Raw genomic sequence first — 24,675 nt, forward strand, 5'->3', positions numbered from 1 at the left:
GAAGCAAGAGATCAAACACTTTCTGAAGTCACATACCATCACTTCAACTCTGTTCCGTTTGTTAGAACTGAGCCATTAAGTTCAGCCTACACTTAAAGGGAGAGAAGGAAATTATATTCTACCTCTTGAAGGAAGGAATGTTAAGGAATTTTCAGAAAAGTAGGTACTAAATGCATCATAACGGATAAACAAGCCTTGTTACTTTGGAGCTTGGGGAAGTGTTTGAGAGTAAGGGCTATGGAGTTAAGAGTTCTTGGGTTCAAATCCTGGCTCTGCTTCTCTTGAACACCATGACCTTGTTCAACATTCCTCATCTATAAAATGAGCACAGTGGTAATATCTGTTACAGAAATGTAAAGCAGAATAAGTGAAAAAACTGAAGGTAAAGCACTTGCTCTGGTGGCTTTGATTTCAGTAAAAGTTACTATTTACCTTTTCCCCTATTAGGTCATAGCAATACTTTGATATAGAGGATGTCTTTCTGCAGTGTTATGAGCAGGATATGAATTTGCTCTAAAGTTTCTACCATGCTAACCTATTTTTACTAAATTTTAAAAATTCTGCTTATGAATACCTGCTTAATCTTGAAGACTTCAGAAATGCAGATGTATGTAGTGGATGTGTATATATATATACACATATATGCATTATATACACATTTTCAAAGTCTACATGGCTTGAGTGATATTGTATGGAAGAAATGCATTATATCTTAGTCCTGCCACATTTATATTTTAACATTTTACCATGTTGTTAAAAATTCTTTGAACATGTTTTTAATAAAATGATCCATTAAATTTCTTCATTATTTCCTCAAACTAGGCCCTGGAAATGAAATTCCTAATTAGTATATATTTACCTCTTTAAAACTGTTGATATCTGACACTCATTGCTTTCTTGAAAGTTTGTACCAGTTTATGTTTCCAGCAGCTATAATTTCTAAAATAGTAAAGTGGATTTTAATTTTTCATCTATTTCGTAACTTGGTCTCACCTTGCTTGTTATTCCTATTATATTGGTGACTTTTGAAAGCCTAGTTATAGGACCAAAACAGAATTGCATTAAACTCTAGGGAATTATGTTTCTATAAGAGCTTTACATATATAGGAATATTTTCTAGCCTTTCTACATAATTTTTATTAATATTTCACAAATATAAATATGTGTATATATTAACTCTGAAGCATTATGCAGGAATAGACACAGCTTCTGTTTCCTTGAAAGTTAAAATATACAGCAGATATGGGTCTATATAATTAAGATTCTGTTGTTGTTTAGTAGCTGAGTCATGTCTGACTCTTTTATGACCTCATGGACTGTAGCCCACCAGTCGCCTATATCCATGGGATTTCCCAGGCAAGAATACTGGAATGGGTTGCCATTTCCTTCTCCCAGGGATCTTACCTACCTAGGGATTGAACCCACATCTCCTGCATTGGCAGGCAGATAATTACTGAGCCACTAGGGAATCCCCTTAATTAAGATATACCCAGAGTAAAATACACAGACACACACTGTTATCTTCCTTAAAAGATATACCTCAAGAAGCAAATAGTAAGATGAAAGTTATGTATGAGGCTTCAAAGTGACTCCCACAGTGAGAAGAGATTTTGTTTCCTTTTGAGCCAAGTTCAACTGTTGCCTCCAGAAAAAATGAACCTTTGGCTTACTTTACTCTCTTCCTTTCAAAACATATTAATATCTATTGATTGATAAGAGTGGAAATTCGTGTTTGTTACCAATTCCAGTGTTCTGTCTAAAGCTAGAAATTAGCTCCTTAGTATTCCTTACCATTCTCTCATCTGGAAATTCTCAGTTTATGATACTCCCGGTAAATGGATGATACTTATTTTAAATTAACGAGAAATTTAAAAAAAGGGACCAATCATACAGTTTTGTCCAATAGGTGGCAAGTTTACCTAACTACAGGAAAGAAATCACTGTTTGGTTTAAGGGAAGGTTGTACGTTGGAAATGGCAGATAGGTTCTTTTTGGGGAGGCTGGGGATTATGGGGGCAGGACTAGGGGAAAGGTCCAAGGGAATCAGTGAGTATTTGGAAGAAAAGAAAAAGTCATGGACTGTGTAATCTACTCTGAAGTTGCTCTGACATGTTGGGCAAATATTTGTAAAATGACGTATTAATACTACCATTGGAAAAAGTTTTTTCTGTAGTTATCAGCATAGTTCATTCAATCTAGGTCATAAAAATTACACCTTGTTATTCAAAATAAGTAACAAAATTTTCTTTTGTTTATTCAGCAAATACTTTTTGAACACTTATTCTGGAGGGAGGCACTGTGAAACTATAGGGCAACATTTTGTTTCAGGGTTTTTTTTTATTTTTAACATTATGAAACTCTGAAACCAAGGAAGCATTTTTTTGTGTGTTTTAATGATGCTTCATCTAAGTCATTTTATAGGCTTGATTTCGTGTGTTGTAAGTTTGTAGTCACTGTGTGGCAGTTTAGCTCCTGCTTCTACTGTATTTTAATATGTACGTTATTTGTAATAAGGTTAGTTTTATCAAAAAGATCTTTAAAAGTAGATGATGTGAAATACGTTTGCTTCAGAATGAACCAAATAGAAATATAAGAGGGTACATAAACTTCATGACTAGCAAACTGGGGGGGAGGATAATCTAATCTCTCAGAGGTTGGCATGTTCTGTTGTTTCTTAATAAATAGTTATCTAGAGTGCTAACACTTCTGCAGGGGGAAAGGACAAAGTCGGTCCCAGAGAGTAACTGGATGCTCCTTACTTTGTTCAAGGAAAGCTTTTATAATGTTTTCCGGGTATGACTTTTTTTAGTTGGTATTCCTGTTTTAAAGTGCAGCTTTTCAAGTGAACGGGTTACATGTAGCATAAGCTTTGACACGGCCAAACAAGTTAAACAGCTACCTTTATTTACAGCTGCAGGACTAGGATTAGATCTCTTCCAGAAAGAAAATTTGATTAATGACTCTTTTCTTGAGTGGGGACAACTGCAGACTTTTTTCCGCAGAGCGTGAAATGTGCCCCTTCCTGCCGAGGGGCCTCGTCCTAGCCGCTGCTCCCGGGGCGACTTCCAGCCTCAGGTGTCCCCCTCGGCTGCGGATCGCTGCCGCTCTCCGGGGCGGGCGTCCGGGACTTCCTGTCTGGGCGCGGGGCGGAAGGATCGCGTTGCCAGCCGAGGCGGCCGCCGCCGCCGCCGCCCCTGCCGTTAGGTGGTGGGGTTTCTCAGCCCGGCGGCGGGAGGCGGGCCGGCCTCGGCTTCCTGTCGGAGGACGCGCAAGGATCCGGGCGTCTGAGTGTGCGAGTGCGTGAGTGTGTGTCGGCCGCACGGCGTGTGTCTCCGGCCGCGGGTTCCGCCTCCTCCCCTGCCGCCGCTGCTCACGGTGTAAGTCAATGTGAAGCAGCAGCTCCAGCCCCGGGATAAACATGGCGACGTCTCTGCATGAGGGACCCACGAACCAGCTGGATTTGCTCATCCGGGCTGGTAAGGACAGGGGAACTTTCCTCCGGTGCATCAGTGCAGCAGGAGAGGGGGTGCACAGGAGGCGGGGTGGCTCCCCTGTAGCGGTCAGTGCAGGGGGGACCATGTCCATCAGTCACTGGGGCGGCCGGGGGAAAGGGGGGTAGTGAATGAAGTAATGGAGGCGACGAATCAGGAAGTGATCACCTTGGAGAGTAACCTGCCTTGAATCCGGCGCTGTCGCTCCAGGGTGGGTTTGTGGAGCAGCGGCGGCAGCTGCCGGGCGCAGCGCTGGCAGCGGGTGCCGGGGAACGGAACCGCAGTTAAGTTGGGGACTCGGGGGCGGACGAGTTGTGCGCTTCACCCCAGTTGCTGAGGAACCAGGAAGTGAGTGAGGCTGTTGTCTCCCGGCAGCGCCTGCCACGCTGTCTGACCCGAGAGGCCGCTACTGCCCGCGGTCGGGGGCGGCGGGCTTCTCGGGTGGACGCTCGCCACTCCCGCCCCATCCTTCTTTCAGACTTGGTCCACAAATCCTCGACTTCCGCATGGACGAGGCAACCCCAGGCCATGTCCGGTAGATCGATACGCGCCAAAAAAAAAAAAAAAAAAAAAACTCTGACCCTCCTCACATCTCCACCTTGTGCGGTCTCAGGAGTAACGGTTCTGGAAAGGGTCACTTAATAACGTGGAGCGGCCCGGGGTGGTGTTTCTCTCAAGGGCCCGCCTCCCTTTCCTCGTTTAGTGGGCGGCAGTGGAGAAGTAGGTTTATGCCCCTTCCCTCGTGGGTTGTTTTTTTTAGGGGGGGAGAATGGAAAAGACCTGGAATGTATTTTGTACCCCTGCCCCGGAGCGTTGGGGCGTCAGAGAAGAACGTTTATTTTGGTAAACAGTGGGTGAAGGTGGGGCGGGCGGGAGGGAGTCTTGGCCCTAGGGAAGTCTCCGCAAGGAATTGCCCCCTTTTCCCCTCCCCCCCAAGCCTCCCACCTTAGCGGAAGCGCCTCGGAAAGGACAGAACGGACGGGATTGACAGGCCTCTGGTTCCAATCTGCTCGCTGAGTTGTTCCAAATAAGAACGTTGGTTTCTGGGGGCGGGACTCCGGGCCCGCGCTGGGCCAATGAAGATTGGGCGGGAGTGAAGCTGACAATGTACGCATGGAATTGGAGGGAAGAGGAGTGTAAACACGGAAGTGGCCGCGGGGGTGGGGGATGTGCAGCGCCACTGCTGCAGCGGAAGGGCACGGACTTAAGTTACATAGAAAAAGCAGCTTTACTTAATAGCAGACAGCGCAGTGAGAGTCCTGAATAGGCGTAGCAGTGCTTGAATACGATTTACTTACTGTAGTGAGCAATAATGTTCCTTTCCCAGGGTTCTATTTCATATCGCCATCGATGGGAATTGGAAGATGGGGAATATTCATCGAAGAGCATTGCTGTGAAAGGTCTTACCGTCTGTTTTCCATCCATTGTTTTTAGGTAGTGAAGTTAGTAGTTTAGTTGGTGAAACTGTGTGTTTCAGTTCGATTGGGAGAAATCATAAATGTATATTTAACAGAACTTAATCTTTAAAATGTAGCACTGCACAGTCCCAAAGAAAAATCACAGTGAGTAGTGATGAAAGCACATTTGACAGTTATTTTCTGATTAGAGCAAGATCTTAAATATTAGTGAAAAGGGGGCAGAGTACAATGAGAACTTGGTCCCTTTGTGTACATTCAGTCTGTTAATAACACTGTATGAATTAAGGGATGGAATTTTTGGTTTTATATTATTGGTACTAACAATACTTTTGATTAAGTCAGTCATGTTGAGCGTGTACCTTTTCAGAAGCGTTCCTAGTGGTTATGAGAACTTTAGGATAGCCCATGCAGTTAGAATTTTGAAAAATACTGTGAAGATAAGAGGGCTTAATTTTGCTAAGAGAAGATCCTTTTTATAAGCTTTTGGCATTATCAAAACCGAATGTGATCTGTAGATATTTTGCTAGGAGTGGATACAAACAGTCTACAGTTTTAAAAATACAAAGGTTCTATCTTCTTTTGATGATTTTTTTTTTTTTAAGTGAAATGCTGCTTTCGAGTTCTGCTGCATTTCACAAGTATTTACAAATCTTACAGTTGAAGTTTCTTTTGTGATAATAGTGTTCTGTGACAAATACATTTTAATACAGTTGTTTTCAAATATTCCCGCAGTTATGTTCGTGTAATCTGAAATTCCTTTATAATCTGTTTTAGAAGGAAGTTTGAGACAGGTTTGCTAGTTTATCTAAGGTTTATTCATTGAAAAAGTTGGGGAGGAAACGTGACCTGAAAAATGAAGAATCATGGGTCTAAATTTTTATTGCTGCCAGTTTCCAGTGATGTTGGGAGAGTAATGTTTAAAGGGTTTGTATTTGTAAATGGACACAATGATACTTTTATTCCCTTGAGCGAAGTCATTAAGTGTTAGGATTATTCCTCACAAACCTTTAGAGTCTAATTGAGGAGACAGGTGAAAATCTATATAATACATAAATGTTAAATTTAATTACAGTGATTGCTATATGGGTTTATGATAAGTGTAGAATAGAATGACTGATAGTAAGGAAAACTTTTAGAGGAGATAAGCTTTAAACTGAATATTGTTAGCATAACTGTTGTTTCTAAGTAGGTACAAAGCACTTAGAATTACCACTACTATTATATGTTAAGATGTTAGAGGATATATTTTTGCTTTTATTTTCCTCCCTTAGAGACTTAACTGTCAACTTTAGTTGTCAACTTCAGCTTTAGTTATCAGTGTTTATGTTGTCAGAGGCGTTTGAATGAAGAATGTAGTAAATATGCTTGTTTATTAAAAATCACTTTCATTTTAACATACAAAATACTTGTTTGCGGTAAAGACTTGTCATACTTTATTAAAAACTTTCACTGGCAACATGATATTTGAGAAGGAGCCTTGACCCTGAGGTCAGGAGATAAGGATCTTCATCTAGCTGTCACTAAACTGCTCTTTAAAGCTTCATTTTAAGTAAGAGAACAGGATTGACTAGGTGATCTCTACTAACTTTTAAAGCTCTAAAACTATAGGCAGCTCAGATATATTTAATGGAAAGTGAAGGTTCTCATTTTCTTGGATTTATTTATACCATGTGAGTGAATTTGTCTAAGGTCATTATGTAATGGGGAGGTTAACTTCTTTTCACCAATCTTTGTAACAAATTGGAGCTTGCGGTTGTGTCTGTATGTTGAATAAGACACAAGATATAGTTTATTTAATAATTTAGACCCATTTTTAGTCTAAGGAAAAATAAATATTCCTTAATATTTATGCAAAAGTGTTTGTACATGTGGTCTGCATTTTTTGAAGACTTTGAGTTTAAAATATTATCCTTTATTATCAAGTACATACTTTCCTTGACTTTTTTTTTTCCATCTTTTTTTGAGAAATTGAAAATTGGGAAAGTGGAGAATTTGCGAATTGAGAAATAGGGTAACCAAAAGTATTGTTCTGTGTTAACTGAGTTATTGAAGGGAAGGGGGAAGGGGGGGAAATTTTTCTGGAAATGCAGCCTAAGTATTTTCCCGGACAGAACAAATCTGTCTAGTTTGTCAAAATTCATCATGAAATTTGAACTTAAATCTGATTTATTATAAACAGGAATACCTAGTATCAACCTTGAAAAGATCATTATTTTGAAAAAAAAAAGTTTAGCAGGCAATGAAAAAATGAGGGCCTGTGTTGAAATAAAATTGGAAGAATGGCATTACTTTTTAAAAAATTTATTTGAAAATGTGTTTAAGAAATTACTCTTTAGAATTCATTGCAGCATTAGTACTAAAATTCATAAAAATTGAGTTAAAGAGTAAGTCATCAATCTGTAAATAGTCATTCCAGGTAGTTCAACATCAGTTTCCTTTAGGGACAAATTTAACTGGTGGAAAGGGGCAGGCAGGAGAGTGTTTCTGATTTATGAAAAGTTAAAAAAAAAAAAAACTTTGTAAGTTGACAAAATACTATTGTCAAACTTATGGAAACGGAATCATAATTTTTTGTCCACACATTGATTTTATGTTTAGAAGCTAAAACTTACAGAAATATGAGGATAGAATTTGGGTGTTCTTAATTATGTTTGATACTAAATTACACCCTCGGTTCTTAAAAACTGAAATTCCTGGGAGTCCCCCCAGACTCTTTCAGGGGAGTGTGTGGAATCAAATTATTTTCATAATGCTAAGACATGTGCCTTTTCACTTTTATGAATGTTTACAGGAGTTTTCTAGAGGCTGCATGGCTGGGTGTAACAGATCAAATGAAGAAGCAAGTATGAGAGCCCCAAGTATGAGAGCCCCGATGTTTTCTACTATGTACTAAAAAGATCTGCAGAAATGTGAACTAAAGCTACTCTTTAAATTTTTATAGAAAAAAAAAAAGTTACTTTTTATAAAAAATACTAAAAGTTGCTTTAATTTTAATTTCAAATAGGATAAATATCTAAACATGAGACTTACATAAGCAAAATCTTCTTTGTGGTCCTGTGAGTGTAAAAAGATTCTTTGACCAAAGAAGTTTGCAAATAGCTGTACTATAGTTTAATTAGTCTACACTTTTCAGTACCATAGCGACTAGCCTTATGTGGTGATTGAGTATTGGAAATGTAATGGATAAACCAAATTTTAAATTTTATTAAAACATAAAAACTAAAACAGTAGAAAACTTCTTTACCATGTACATTTCTTTTACATGTTGAAATGGCAATGTTTTTGAATATACTGGGTTAAATGAAAGGTACTGATTTCACCTTCCAATAACTTTTCTCAGTGTGGCTGCTGGACATTTAAAAATTACATGTGGCTCTTGTTATCAGACAGCTCTACTTTAGAAAATTATTTTATTCTCTTTCCGTTCTTAACCTTATAATGAAGCTGTAGAAAGCCAAAGGGCACAGGTAAAGATTAGAGGCCTTTACCTTTCTTCCTTTTCAGTGTGTTCATTTGTGTTCTTTACTCATCTGTTAGTGTTACAGTCCTGGGGCTTGAGAGAATAAGCTGTGGTGAGTCAGGTGGGGTAGCCGAGTGATGATGGCCTTGTAAATGTTAGTTTATGGTCTTATAGGGGAATACCACTATCACCTAGTGAAGTGTTTTCTAATTTTTTCTTATGGCTCTCAAATTGCTGTTAATTTTTACTTTTGACTTTTAAAAACATTATTATGAGCTAGGTCTATTGCCAGCATTCTCTTCTGCAAAGCTGAGAGGTACGTCTCTTGTCAGACTTAATTACCAAGTTTGGTATTTAGTAACAGCTGTTGAGTGAGTCTGGAATCGTCTACCATACAAACACCAGTTGATTAGAAAGCTAGAAATGGAACAAGACTCTTACCAATAGTAAAGGAGGGCATAAGCAAATTTAATTTTTGACACTGATTAAAATAGTTTTGAAATTTATTTGATACATTTAGTTTTTCGAGGAATGTTGACCAGAGACCTAACTACTAGGGGTAACTAGATGATGATGTGTCTGTCAGATAACTTTTTGCTTCATTGTTTCTATTTTTTAAATGAGTTTTTTTTTAAACTCCCTTAAATTTAATACAGAGGCCTAGAAAAACACCAGTAAATCAAGTTTTAAGTAAGAGATAATAATTCTCAACTGCCACTTCTAAGTTTGCTAACTTTGATGGCACAACACTGTCTTATTTACCTTAAGAACTGTGCAGAATTTTAGTTGTATTTGAATTATTATTTAGTTGTATTTGTATTGAATTCAAATTGTATTTGAATTACTGATAAGTATAAAATAGTATTGAAAAGTTTTCAATTATTACAGAAACTTGCATAGGAAAAATATTTCTTAAATTTCTGTTCCCAAAAGTACTTATTGACTTAGGTCAACAAAAGAAGAGAAAAAGGAGATAGTGTTCCCTTTTAACAAAATGGATTAAGTATTCATGGAAACTGTCAAATTATTTTGCATCTTTGTTTTGAAATATTTTACTCCTGTTTATCTTTTTGATACTTTCTGAACTATTTGTATAAGCTTCATGAGGCCAGAGATCCTTCCACACTTGTATCTCAGGTTTGTAGCACAGGGTAGATCCTGAACAGCCATTTATTGACTGTACATAGAGTATAAGATCCGATCATTAGTTTATAGAGAATTTATGCATGTTTAATATTCTCATCCTAAATTTATAAGTGAGTTAATAATCTTTTCCTTAAATTTGTATGTTTTCTATTTGTTTTACTATGTACATGTACAATATTTTAGGGAAATAATATTTTGAAGTTAGGGAAAAAGGGGAGGTTGAGGTTGGAAATAAGAGCTAGGAAATTTTCACTGACATAACTAACATGAAATCATGGTTTTGGAAATATACCTCAAAAAAAAAAAAAGAAAGAAAATATACCTCAAGCTATGTAGGAATTTGGGGCAGTATAATATGTAACTGTTGGGAAATTTTGTTTATAACTTAAAACATTAAAATATCTGGTAAGATTCTATTGCTGTATTATTATGAAATACTCAGAGCTCTAACTTTAATATGGTAGAATTTTAGGGTGTGTCTTAATACAATTACATAAGGAATTAGTTTACCCAGGGTAGTTTATTAATAGCACCTCAGACAACAGCTAAATTGCAACACAAGCCGACTTTAAAGAGAATGAAGTTCTTAGAATAAACTTTAAAACCCTGAAACTGCTTCTTCCTAAGGTTCTTTAGTGCACATGAGTAGGGAGGTAATTTGAAAACAATATTCTTGAGAATGGTAATACATTTTATACTTACTAATGGTAAGTTTCTTAAAGTTGAGCTAGAAGGACGGATTGAATCCTCTGCTTCAGTGAGGCTGCAGATAAGAGTGAGCAGGGTCACCTAAAGATAGATTTACTCAGAGGTTTGGCTGCCTCTCTGGAGCCGTTGAGCTTTGAGCAGATTTCCATAAATGGAAAGAGCAACTGGAGAGACTCGGTACCTTGGTGGAGAGTGTGGATGATGTGCAACAGGTGGTAAAGCAGTCACTGGATTTTTTATAAATGCTCTCCAAATGACTGGTGTTTAAGGCTGAGGCCTTAGCACTTGGTGAATTTTGAAACTAAGTGAAAAAATCCTTTTCAATTAAAAGTTTACTAGAAATAATTTTAAAAGATTTGTGTCTTTAGTGTGTAGAACTTGTGAATTTATAGTGGTTTATGAAATTTGTATATTTCTTTTAGTCCTTGATAGGACATCTTGAGAAAGATGTATCAAATTAGAAACTGTTAAACATATTCGTGTTTCAGAACCTCTTAAAAAGTAGAATTTCAGTATTTCAAATCAGGATGTGAAATTAATATATCATTAGGATAATGAGTTTATGCTTGGATTGCTACTTTTCTGTAAGGTCTGTCAGTTGTCCTTAACTTTAATAAATAAAAGAAATACTTACATACCTACTATATGAAGAATCTATGTTAGGGTCTATAACAGATATGAGGATGACTAAGACAGGCCTCCCTTGGACTTCCTTGGCAGTCAGTGGTTAAGGCTGCACACTTCAACTGCAGGGGGCATGGGTTTGATCCCTGGTCTGGGAACTGAGATCCTGCATGCCATGCCGTGTGGCTAAAAAGGCAGGGGCGGGGGGGGGTGGTGGGGGGGGGCCAGGGAGCTAGCCCTCCCTGACCTCATGGAGCTTATAATCACATAGTAGTGATAAGAAGTTATCACCCTTTACTAAATTCTTCAGGAAATCACTGCATTTAATTCTCAAAACTGTATGCGGTAAGTAATATTACTGTTTAGTGAAAGAGGAAACTGGACCATACAAGGATTTAAATTACTGGCCTTAGGTTACAGAAATAAGTGGCAGAGACTAGAACCAAAGCTTTTTCACAAATAATTTAATCAGCAAAGCATAAAGTAAGTATTAGAGGAGTTACAAAAGGTGATAGAATTAGAAAAGGCTTCATGAAGGGTGGGAATAGGAACACTCTCTCTTTTTTTGCCTTTCTAAATTTCTTGGGTGAAACCCAGCAAAGGCCAGTGAAATCTTGAAAAGAAAGCAGATAATTGTGAAGAAAAATTCTGAGTTCCCAGTGCACTCACCAGGAGGGTTTGTAAGAATTGAACTAATTCATTAAAGTAATTTAGAAATATGAGTTTCTGACTGATTCTGCTAGGTGTTAACCCCCGATTTTAGTAGCAGTATGTTAAAATTACAATAGACTTCATAGGACTGTTAATCTACAACTATTCTTCCCCCCATCCCAAGTTAGTTTTGGCCTAAAATTGATACAGAGTTCAAATTTCAAGAGTCTGACTTTGTTTTCCTTTGGATAAGATTCAGAAATTTCTAATTAATCTCAATAGTTGCTTTATAATCAACATACATTTTATAAGTGGCAGGTTTGTTGTTTTAGTTTTTAAATGATTTCTGTAATTTGTATAGACTAATATGTATTAATGGCTTATTTTGAGTTATGAACTAAACGTGAGCATTTAGTTCAGTAAAGTGTTCAATGCATTTTTATTGAGTGGACCTTATTTTCCCTCCAGTGGAAGCATCAGTTCATGGCAGTAATGCACACTGTACAGATAAGACAATTGAAGCTGCTGAAGCCCTGCTTCATATGGAATCTCCTACCTGCTTGAGAGATTCAAGAAGTCCTGGTATGTGAACTGTTCTTTATTATATTAAAGATATCCTATCATTTCATGTATCTAGAATGAAAAATTTTTTTTTAATCCAAGGGAATTGTTGTTCTCAAAGTCTATTATACATAAATACCTGTGACAGCAGTAACTGGTCTTTTTACCTGTCAATGTTCCCAAGTCTTAAATGCTTCAAATACTTAATTTTCAAAATAATTGATACAGAAGGTGCCCACTGTAGACAGATAATGTCAAATTGCTGTTTCTACTATTGTGTCTCATTTCCTTAACTCTGGGTACATGAGAAACCCTTAGAGCATGGCTGGAGAATGGTCGATGGGAGCTCTTGCCACCCATGCCCACTGTGAGTCCTTCCTTCAGCGATAAGGGGCAGCAGCTCTGGGACCACTCCCTGGAAGAGAGAGGATAGTGTCCACCTCTCTTCACACTCCCTTCAGGCTTCAGGCTTTCCATTGGTTTTGGTCTCTTTTTACAGATTGCCTTTGAGAATCTTTTTGTCCCTAATTTTAATGTCCAAATGTTAATTTGACTTAATACGGTAAGACTGATGCTTCTTTTAGGGATTTACAGTAAATACTAAGATCAGCTGTACTTTTTTTTTTTCAGCTGTACTTTTTAATTAGAGTAGTAATCCCGTGTTATTCAGGGATATGAGAAGAAAATTAGTGCATATTGGTCAGTGTATTCATCTATGGTAGTATGTATTAATTGAAATGGAAGTGTCATATCCTAGTTATTCAGGCACATTGAAAGGAAGCCAGAGCAACGTTATTATACGTAATAGAATACTAAAAATATGTATGCACCATTTCAGTGACCCAAAGTATTAGGGACTGTTGCATTAAATAAAATATTGAAAGATGATACTCATTTGGCTATAATGAAAAACATTGAAAGGTGATACTCATTTGGCTATAATGAGCAGGTTTTTTTTCATATTTAAAATGAACTGTAGGAACTTCCCTGGTGGTCCAGTGGTTAAGACTCGGCCTTCCAGTGCAGAAGGGGCAGGTTTGATCCTGGTGGGCAAACTTAAGATCCCACATGCCTTGGGGTGTGGCCAAAAGTTATTTAAAAAAAAAGAGAGAGAGAGAACCATAAGTGCTTACTTCCACTGAATATGCTTTTATCATTTTAATGTTATACCAGGTGTGTGTTTTACCTTGTTAGAGAATAATGATGAGTAAGTAGAAGGAAAATAATTATTAACTCACTGTTATACTGTTTTATTTTCAACTGTTTTCCCAATTGTCAAAATGATACAAAGTCTTCTACAATGAACTTGAAAGTACCTAAAGTGTGAAGCAAGGGGGTTGACTACTCATGATCTCCCCTTTACCCAGAAGATTAACATTTTCTCCAGGTTGAGTTTCTTTGCATTTATTTACTTACATACTTTAGATCGTATTGTATATTCAACAAATTAACCTCAAGTTCTTCCCCTGCTTTGATGAATTCTTAATAACCTCACCTTTACTAAACATTGAATTGTCCATGCTAAGAGGCATTAATGGGGGTGGGAAATTTTAATTTTTCAACTTTTTTTTATAGTGGAAGTGTTTGTCCCTCCTTGTGTATCAACTCCAGAATTTATCCATGCTGCTATGAGGCCAGATGTCATTACAGAAACTGTAGTGGAGGTGTCAACCGAAGAATCTGAACCAATGGATGCCTCTCCTATTCCGACATCACCAGATAGCCATGAACCAATGAAAAAGAAAAAAGGTAGGGTGTATTTATAAATTTCTGGGAAATTGGGTGAAATTTTTTCTAGTATCTTTTTTCTCCATCAAGGGACATGGGAAATACATGCTATATTTATGATCGATGTTATACTGATTAGATATTCTCAAAAAATTGAGATTGTTAATTGTGTCTTTTAACATGTTCATAGTGTTTAAAGGAGTTAATATTTGAGCCCTAAAAGTAGTAGCCCAAAAATGAGATTATAGTAAGAACTTGATACACAGAAGGGGTCCATGGGGTCGCAAAGGGTTGGACATGACTGAGCGACTGAACAACCCAGAAGGAAGATCAGGGATTCACTGCACATTTTTCTACTTTCTGATCCTTTTAGGTACTTGGTTACTTAAAAGAAAAGTATTCTTGACTCTGTTTTTCATAACCTTATCTTCTTACTCTTTTGTGGGCATTAAAATAAAAGGCCCAATTTTCTTCCCCACTATCTTTGGCCTTAAAACACCAAGATTGCCTGTAGGGAATTCTGAGGGGACTAAACTCACCTTTGGGTAAAGAGCATTTCCACTTACTCTTTGACTGCTGCTGAAACCTGTGTTCATCTGATCCTGGGGGTTGGGGGTGGTGGGGGTGGCGCACAGTGCTCCATCCATCTCTAGCATCCTGAGTGGGTTCTTTTTTTCTTTTCGAATCAAAGTTAAAACTTGAAAGAAGTGAGATTCTGTGTAAATGGGTACTCACCTAATTCCACTTTTTTCTCTGCCTCTTTCTGCACATTTTAGAGTTGGGGGGAAAAAACAATTAAAGGCGAAAAATAAGGGGAACAGTTGTGTGAGAAATAATGGTATTATCTAATCATTTATTAGGTAGCAGTATTTCAGATTGCTGTGATGTTCACAGGTGTGTGCCTCATTGCTTTGAGGGACACAACAAAGAATAACACAGGTTGCCTTCCCTCTTATAGATTATATATATATTTGAGAAAGGCATGGATGAGAGAATTTAGAAGGAAGAATTACTTTCCACTGTAAATGTTTAAACAAAAGACATACATATAAATAAAACCCTGTTTACCCACTGCCCACTGTAGCCTTTGACTGGTTGTATCTTATGCAAACTGTTACAAAATACCTAAGAAAATTTTAGATTTAAATGAAAAGGAAAAAGACTATGAAAAGCTGGGAGTATTTAGGAAACCAAGATCTCTAGATAAATAGGTTGATCTGCGTACATGATAGTATGGTATAAACCAGGAAATAATTTGCCAATTTAATACTGATCTTACGTATTTGAAAATAGATGGTCTTAATGAATGCCAATTTAAAAATTACATATAACACCACAAATTATTCATTTGTGGTTAAGTACATTTGGGACATATAAAGTTAGGTAGGTTATTTTTAATAGTAGGGCCTTATTTTTATTTCCAGACCTTTTAATATACTAATGTGCATTGTAAATCTCTAAGAGATGATTACGTGCAGTTCTGAAAGTTAATTTGACTGTAGAACCCTTTTCCTACTGATGAATAACCTATCTGTCAAGTAACATGATTTAGGACATGCTGCTTTATAAGAAAATAAGCCTTTGGGGACTAACCTTTCCATTAAGGAGTTGGGCTTTTGTGCTTGAATTTAGGAGACAGAGAAGATGTTGGTCTTGCTATTGACTGCTTTGTATATATAAATATTATTTAAATTGAGAAATTAAGCTTATTTTAAATTAGGAGACTGGTGAACTTTGTTTTAATTTTTGCCAAAACATACTTCTTATTGATTAGAATTACCATGATGAAATCCTAGAATATATAGCTATGCTTTTTCAAATATAAATTAGGGCATTTTAATTTAGCTGTAGATAAATGTTGTTAATGAAGAGTAGAGACATCAGAAATCCCAGGTGTATGACCATCACCAAATCAGTAATACTATACTTAATATTCCCAGTCTCTTTGTTTAGACTTGGCTCACCTGCCAGCATTCATCCTCAATGCTGAGGGCTGAACACAATACATTTCAGAAATATGCTTTCCTTACTGTAGAGAAGTGTAGCTCTTGCTTTTCTGTTCATTGTGGATACTGGACTGTCTTGAGTGTGGCTTAGGGCAGAAGTGAGTGAGGAGTAATGAAAGGGCACAAACATTTCTTAAACATGTGAAGCAATTACTTGGAAGGTTTTTTTTTTTTTATCCTTATAGCTGCACGTTGAAGTGGGGAAATTTATGCTTAAATTCTGGTGAATTGATTGGCTCAGAGCAGTAGAGAGTGTTTAAAATAATATTTTTTACTTTTCCTCATTTGAGCTCAAAGGGCTTCGCAGATTATCAGATCTTCTGCAATAGGTAGGTAAAGCTTTTTCTAACAATTCTGTAGAACAGAAAACAAAAGTTTATACTAGAATTTGTTTCCATTGCTACATTATTGGAAAAGGTTAGCAAATTGAGACTGTGACCATGTAAATAATAGGTTAGTAGTACCTGACTTGCCATGTACATTGATTTTACTATCAATTAATGCAAAGCGGGGTCGCAAAGAGTTGGACACAACTGAGCGACTGAACTGAACTGCTGTAATTTATATTGTAGAAGTGCTTTTAATATTCCTTTTAGAAGCAGCTTTTATATACACAGTATATTAATCCATAAATTAGTGTCTAGTTTCATAAATAATGTGTTATCAAAAAGCCTGCTATCATGTTTCTGTTAGTTTTCCTGTTTTCCATGTATGGTTTCAATATCTTCTTTTTTCAGTTGGGCGTAAACCAAAGACCCAGCAGTCGCCAATTTCCAATGGGTCTCCTGACTTAGGTATAAAGAAGAAACCCAGAGAAGGAAAAGGTAATTTGGGGAGGGCTGTTTTGTAGGTGAGATGGATTTTTTTTTTCCCCCAGTCAAGTACATTTGTAGGAAAATTACTTCTAGTACATGCACATGCCCTGTAGTGCTGTCTTGGATTGTAATTCTTAATCAGGGGTGTATGTGCATCACATGGGGAGCTTTTTCAAACTTAATCTCTGCCTGGTCCTTACCCAGTGAGGTTCTGTAGGCATATAGAAACCGTAGGGAGTGGAGCTGGGGCTGGGCAAGCATTTGGATTTGGAAAAGGCCCTGAGTGCAGTCTGATGCACACTTGTGTTTTGAATGATGTGTGTATATTTACACCCATCCTCATGGAGAGTCAAATGGAGTCACTTATATTTGAAAAGGTTTACAAAACGAAGACTTCCTTTCTGATACATACTTTTCTTAACTGATAGAAGCAAGGTGAATTTACTTTTCCAACCAACAAATTTCAGTCATGTCAGTAAGGATGTCTAAACAAAACTTTGATGTATTTTTAAAATATTGATGTGTATATTGAATTTGTATATTCTCATTAAAAGCAAAAATAGCAATAAGCTTTCTACAGTCTCTGCTCTCTTAATTTGTTGGATTAAGTCTTTAATAAAAAAAATTAAGTCAGTAAATCTACCAAGAAATTTGGTTAGATTTTTAAAAATCCAGTTACGTAAACCTTCATTTACTTACGAACTGTTACTCAGTTTGGGACAAGTTTAGGATAGTTTTATTTTCTTCTCTGTCTTTGGTTGTTTTACATTCCTAACATCTTAGGTTTTTAATTTGTATTAATTTTTAATTTGTATTGAAAACCTTAAAACTTTATTAGTAGTGTTAGAAATTTGAACTGTAAATATACAGTTATTACTGTTTTTAAAATTACTCCCATCATTAATGGTATCTCTTATATTGAAAGACCTTATGTTTTAACACTGGAAAAAAATTTTGTGGTAACCTATTTTTACAAGTCAAAATCATCTTTCATTAAAATTTCAGTTTTGTATTATTAAACCTGAGGCAATGTGTTACTGTGTGAAGATTAAGGTCATTACAGTCACACCTGGATTAAAAAATCCAGTCAGTGCTTCATCTTCTGCAAAATTATGATGTCTGCATAGACTCTGTGAACTACCTTGTCTGATGAAAAAGGCTTCCTGTTCTGAATTCTGTTTTCCTTAAAACCAGAAATAGAATTGTTCATTTTAACTTAGGGATGGTAACTGGAGTGAAGCAGTTAAAGATAACCTGAAGAATGTCAATGGGTCTAACTATAACTAATTCATTAGACGCAGGAGCATTCAGACCTCTACTATGTACAAGGCATTTTCTGTTGTACAAAAATTTCTTCTAGAATGAGTTCTTATTATCTCCAGGTCATAAACAGAATAAAAATTCCCAACTATACCTCTTGATTCAGCTGAGACTGATGTAGTTGAAAGTTGCGATTTAACACTGAGAGTTTTTAGGTATTGATACTGATGTAATAGGTCTTCGGAGATACAAATGTAATAACATTGTAAAGTTGAAGATTAATCTTTTTAGGTCAAGAGAATGCACACAGGGCTCAACTATGGGTTAATGGATTTATTGAATTTTCGGGGAAATTACAGGATGAAGATGAAATGCTAGAGGAAGAGCATCAGTGTTTAGATTGAGTAGTGGAAGCCTCCCCACCCCAAAATCTGAATTTTTGAGGATAGTAAAGGGTTAATGAGCAGGAGCCTAGAGATGACCCGGTGGTTCAGTGGTGGCATATGTATTCTAATCTTCTCAGGACTCTCTTCTGTTCTCTCATCAGTTTAAGAACCTCCGTACCGGAGGGAATAAAGAAAAACAGCAGCCTGTCTTTAGTCTTCTCATAACACTGCCCACTACCCCTCCCCACCCTTCCAAAAAAAGAAAAGAATGATGCTCTCTTCTCTTTGGGACTAAGTTCCTTATTTTGCCTACCCACATTCCTTCCTTTTCTTCTGGTATGCAAATCTTAGCCATCTTCCAAGACTTAATGTCTTACAAGTCCACTTTATTTTCACTCCTGAGATCCCAGACATTATTTTCTGTCATTGATTTGAAATAGAACTGCATGGCATTATGATATAGCTTATATTGTTTCAAAACTGTTATTTCTTGAATTGTCATTCACTAGACAACACAGTTTGACACTGTACAAATGATTGATAACATAGTCAAGTATTTAATGGCAGACTCTTAGTACATTTGTTCTTTACCAGTAGTAAGCTGATTTTTTATTCAGCGTAAGTAACTACTTGCTTTTAGTTATGTTGATGAATTTTTAATCAGTATCTATAATTTTTTTCAAAGGAAACACAACCTATCTGTGGGAGTTTCTTTTAGATCTACTTCAAGATAAAAATACTTGTCCTCGGTATATTAAGTGGACTCAGAGAGAAAAAGGCATATTCAAGCTTGTGGATTCAAAGGCTGTCTCTAAGCTTTGGGGGAAGCATAAGAACAAGCCAGACATGAACTATGAAACTATGGGACGAGCTTTGAGGTAAGAACACAAAGAGTTTTCAAAGAAAACTTATTTATTTCTTAATACTGTCTGTTAATACTTTGTGTGAGAGTGCTCAGTTGTGTCTTAACTCTTTGCAACCCCATAACTGTAGCCTGCCAGGCTCCTCTGTCCATGGAATTCTCCAGGCAAGAATACTGGATTAGGTTGCCATTTCTTCCTCCAGGGGATCTTTCTGACCCAGGGATTGAACCCAGGTCTCCTGTGTCTCCTGTAAGGTGGATTCTTTACCACTGAGCTACCTGGGAAACCTTATATTTAAAGAGAAGCTCTTAAAATCTCTTACTATTTATAGCTTTTAATTTGGGTGGATTTTCTAGAGGAAATTCTTGGATCTGGAGGCAGATGAAGAGAGAAGTTTAGTCTAGATGGCTACAATTTGAACACTATTGGAAAATCCATTTGTGGAAAATGTGTGCCTTTAAGAAAATTAAACCCAAACATTGTACAGTTTCCAAACTGTGAATTTGTTTTTTAGTTTCTGCAAATTTGTTAAAATTTTCATATCACAATAAATCCATTATAAGTTTTGTCAGTTTGAGGAACCCAAATACATAACTTTATGTATACATAAACTTTCTGTGTACATAACCCAATTACATAACTTTGTAATGTACACGGCTTAAGGGTATTTGTAAATGAACATAGTTTATGTGACAGTATTCACATATGCCACAAATTCATTTTTACTAAATATGGTTTAGGTAATTTTTCCATATAACACCAACTTGCTTTTATAACCTATGTAAATCAGAACTAAATTTTTACCAGTATCTATAAAATCTAGTTGTCCCTCAGTAGTATCTGAGGGGTGTGACTCCAGAACCCTCCTTGGATGCCAGAAATTCACGGATGATCAAAATCCCTCATATAAAGTGGGGTGGTGTTTGCTTGTAACCCACTTATATCCCCCATATACTTTACATCATCTATAGATGATACAATACCTAACACAGTGTAAATGCAATCTTAAGTAGTTGCTTTCACATGGCAAATCCAAGTTTTGCTGTTTGGAACTCTTGTGGAAATTTTTTCTCCTTGAGCATTTTCAATCTGTGGTTGGTTAAATCCATGGATGAGGAACCCATAGATATAGAGGGCCAACTGGACAGCAATACATTCTGTATTCAAGTTAGATAACTTCCTTTAATAAAAAGTGAGCGTTTAGCTCATTCACAGATTTCAGGGTTATAGGGTAGACGGTGCCAAGCTCTAATTTCATAGCCACTTCACATTCTTGGCCTTTCGAATAGAGTCCCACCTTACCGCTTCCTAGAGTGAGTGAGTGTTTCTGTTAGCATCTCTTCATGGTATTTTTGTTTGGGGATTGTGGGGGGGCAAACATAATATACTTGACTTATTTAATACTTTTTCCTTACAGATATTATTACCAAAGGGGTATTCTTGCAAAGGTTGAAGGACAGAGGCTTGTATATCAGTTCAAGGATATGCCCAAAAACATAGTGGTCATAGATGATGACAAAAGTGAAACCTGTAGTGAAGATTTAGCAGCAGCTACTGATGAAAAATCATTAGAACGAGTATCATTGTCTGCAGAAAGTCTCTTAAAAGCAGCAACTTCTGTTCGTGGTGGGAAAAACTCAGCCTCCCTGAACTGCTCCAGAGCAGAGAAGGGTGTAGCTAGAGTTGTGAACATCACTCCCCCTGGTCATGATGCTTCATCCAGGTCTCCCACTACTACCACATCTGTATCAGCAACCGCAGCCCCAAGGTAAGTGAGGGAAACCAGTAGTGGTAATGTGTTTAGTTTTTAGAAAACTCTGGCACAACTGGGATGTTCCTTTTTTAATATTTGCATTCTAAGAACTGACTCTTTGTCAAGACTTTGAAAAGTGCTTGGTATTTTTAAATGTATTAATTAAAATATTCTTATTAAAGTAGATGTCTTTTCTTACTTGAATTGATTTTTATGATTTTATAGATGGAATTTAATGTAGGCTTTTAAATATATATATAAATATATTCAGCTCATGTTTAAATATATTCATCTCATGTTATTTCATGCTGTAAACTTCAGAGATTTTCGGCACATCTGTAAAATTGGGTTCACTAGTTTTATATATGTTGGGTTTGCATTCATCTTTTTCTCTCTCTCAAAGAGACCTGTTTGATAATTTAGTGTTACATATAATCAAATTTATTTTTTTTAATCAACCAGGACAGTTCGTGTGGCAATGCAAGTACCTGTTGTAATGACATCATTGGGTCAGAAAATTTCAACTGTGGCAGTTCAGTCAGTTAATGCAGGTGCACCATTAATAACCAGCACTAGTCCGACAACAGCAGCCTCTCCAAAGGTAGTTATTCAGACAATCCCTACTGTGATGCCAGCCTCTACTGAAAATGGAGACAAAATCACCATGCAGCCTGCCAAAATTATTACCATCCCAGCTACACAACTTGCACAGTGTCAGCTGCAGACGAAGTCGAATCTGAGTGGATCGGGAAGCATTAACATTGTGGGCACCCCTCTGGCTGTGAGAGCACTTACCCCTGTCTCAATAGCTCACGGGGCCCCTGTAATGAGACTATCGGTGCCCCCTCAACAGGCATCTGGCCAGACTCCTCCCCGGGTTATCAGCGCTGTCATAAAAGGGCCAGAGGTTAAATCAGAAGCAGTGGCGAAAAAGCAGGAACATGATGTGAAAACTTTGCAGCTGGTACAAGAAGAAAAACCAGCAGATGGAAATAAGACAGTGACCCACGTAGTGGTTGTCAGTGCGCCTTCAGCTCTTGCCCTTCCTGTAACAATGAAAACGGAAGGACTGGTAACATGTGAGAAATAAAACAGCAGCGCTCCCGTGGACATTAGAATGTTAGTGATAGTCCTGGTATAAGTATTTGCAAGGATGTCATCGAAAGAAGTCAGAAGACTTTAAAACATCTTTAGTGCATTTAAGAAAACAATCAGACTTACTGGAAATAAATTACCTATCCCATGTTTCAGTGGGAAATGAACTACATATTGAGATGCTGACAGAAAACTGCCTCTTACAGTAGGAAACAACTGAACCCGTCAATAAGAAAAAGGACTGAAAGGGACCAAGCAACTCACTACAATATCAAGTTACACTAAGACTTGGAACACTAACATTCTGTAAGAGGTTATATAGTTTTCAGTGGGGAGGGATTGGGATGGGTGATCTTGTTGTTACATATAGCAATTTTTGATGCATTTTATATGCATACCAGCAATTATTACTGTGTTCACACAGAACTCACTTAACTGGTGCTATGTGAAAACTGCTAATATAGGTATTTTAGAATGTGAATTGAAGAATGGATCCAAAAGCTTCAGAAAGAGGTTAGCAAAAAAGATCTAGTGTGTTTTTTTTTTGTTTTTATCATATAGCTTAAGCTGATTTAAAACAAAGGCCTTAGACTAATTTTCGGTTTTCTTTATTGAAATAAGCTAATGGCTTGTTTGTGTAAAGCTTTTTTATTAAAAGAAAAATTTTAAAAATCTTGTACCTAGCACAGTATTGTTATAGAATTTACATGTAACATTTTATATGGTAGTTTAAGTCTGTCAGTTTCTTAATTGTGGACAAATTAACAGTTGGCTCTGGCCTTTTGCTATAACATGCCTGTTTGTCACTCACTTAGCCCTGGCATCTGTGCAGACATATCCGTTTCAGTTCTACTGTCACTTGGAAGTTAAGGCTCAGCATGATTTTTGTCAGGTAACTCTTAATACCTGGAGTTTTCTTTCTTCCTTTTTTTTTTTTTTTAGTTGAAGTTTAAGAGGGAAAGTACCAGTGTTCAGATTTGAACTATAATAGTTTGTATATTCAACATTTGAAGTATATTCTATTTTGTTGTACTCTTGTTTCAAAGTGTATTCAAGTAGGTTTTCTGAAATATAGAAATGAAATTTACCTTGTGTTTTGGTCTCTGGTGATATTTATAACAATATTCAAAAGCTACTATATAAACATGTTTTAGTTAAGAAGTAATAGAAGTCCTATTTTTCCTTCCTAGCTGCTGCGAGAAGAAATTGTTTTGTTCCATTACATTAATATTTGGCAAATAACCTGCATGTTTCCACTTCCTAATTACTGTCATGTAATTATTATAATGTTCTACTTAACCATAATGAATTTACTATTTTAGTGTTGGCCACACTTAAGTAATTTATATTTGAAATCAGACCATTTGTTTCTCAATCAGACCTTTTTTGGGTGAGGAAGAACAAATAATACTCTAGCCCTTTTAGGAACTGGAGGGACCAGAGGAACATCATTTCACAACAAGCTAGGTCCCGTAACTCCACATAATAATGCTGTTTCTACTACAAAGAAAAGTTGTCTATTTTTACATCTTTTAGAAATTTAAACTGATACTTAATATCTGTGGCCTTTAATTGTGCATTTGGTTAGACACTACTTAGGTTGACAGATTTTTATAACAGCTCCCTTTGTAATCTTTTATCTTTTCCATAAACATACTTGATGGTACTTTTTAATAAAAGCTCAAAGAAAAACTCATTGATTCTTATCCCATTTGGGGTTAATCTCAAACTCTACCTCCTTTTAAAACATTTCCTAAATATTTCACGTTTCAAAATCTGTATCATATGCCTTGACACATAACTATTGTCTTTTCTTGCACTGCAGTTTCATTTTTTGAGTCATGTCTCCCATAATATTCTGTTAGGGCAAAGAAGTCACGTGAAAAAGCATTAGTCGTTCAGTCGTGTCTGACTCTTTGACGCCATGGACTGTATAGCCTGTCAGGCTCCTCTGTCCATGGGGTTTTCCAGGCAAGATTACTGGAGTGGATTGCCATTTCCTTCTCCAGCAGATCTTCCCAGCCCAGGGACTGAACCTGGGTCTCCTGCATGCAGGCAGAGTCTTTACTGGCTGAGCCACCAGGGAAGCCCAGGAAGTCACATGGAAGACAGCTAATGAGACGTATCTTAAACGAGCATTTCTTTCCCAGCTGTGCTGTATTACTAACTGGTTTTCATTAGGCTAAGCCAAGGCTGCTTGCTTCCCTCTACCACTCCACCTTACATCTTCTGTGTCTCTTGCAGAGTAAGTTCACCTAAGGTCTCGATTTAGAAATACATGTTGACAGTATGTAATGATGAGAGTATTTCTTCTGATGGGAATTATCAGTGGTATGGCTTTTAATTGCAACCCTTCTGTTAACCATTATAACTTGTAGTTGCATTTTGTGTCCACTGTAACAAAGAACCACATAGCAATGACTTGATGCCACTATATTTTCCAGTCTGGCCAGGCTTTTGAACAGTGAATCAGCAGTCAGCCCATTTATTCCTTGGGTCATCTTCCAGCAACAGTTTCAGCCTTTCACCACCGTCCTGCTTACCAGGCAGTATACCTCTTTATAGAGAAAATCGAGGTCTGAGCTGTGAACTCCATTTCTGGACCACTTGCTGTGAGAGCATCTCCCCATTCCAGCATCCATCCTGAGCGCCTGCCTTGGGAAGGGGGCAGGGGTGCTGTTCTCTTGTCCTCAGCACCTCTTCCCCTTTC

General features: G+C 37.1%; 1 protein-coding gene across 14 annotated transcripts in view; it reads left to right on the forward strand.

Moving 5' to 3' along the window:
• ELF2 (E74 like ETS transcription factor 2) overlaps positions 1-23,661 on the forward strand; it is a 93,239-nt gene extending 69,578 nt beyond the window's left edge. For 6 of the 14 annotated variants that reach the window (XM_020908537.2, XM_020908538.2, XM_020908539.2 and 3 more), the window contains 7 exons: positions 11,967-12,080; positions 13,635-13,808; positions 16,084-16,122; positions 16,531-16,617; positions 18,940-19,132; positions 20,535-20,885; positions 21,333-23,661. In XM_020908537.2, the coding sequence (XP_020764196.1) occupies positions 11,967-12,080; positions 13,635-13,808; positions 16,084-16,122; positions 16,531-16,617; positions 18,940-19,132; positions 20,535-20,885; positions 21,333-21,960 (1,586 nt within the window). In that variant the 3' untranslated portion in view covers positions 21,961-23,661. Of the gene's footprint in view, positions 1-3,190; positions 3,477-4,643; positions 4,892-11,966; positions 12,081-13,634; positions 13,809-16,083; positions 16,123-16,530; positions 16,618-18,939; positions 19,133-20,534; positions 20,886-21,332 lie in introns of those variants that run through there. The other 8 variants (XM_020908546.2, XM_020908547.2, XM_020908545.2 and 5 more) reach the window with 8 other exon arrangements.
• The last annotated feature ends 1,014 nt before the right edge of the window (positions 23,662-24,675 follow it).

Source organism: Odocoileus virginianus, chromosome 12, assembly GCF_023699985.2.
Source record: "Odocoileus virginianus isolate 20LAN1187 ecotype Illinois chromosome 12, Ovbor_1.2, whole genome shotgun sequence".
Taxonomy (NCBI): Eukaryota; Metazoa; Chordata; class Mammalia; order Artiodactyla; family Cervidae; genus Odocoileus; species Odocoileus virginianus.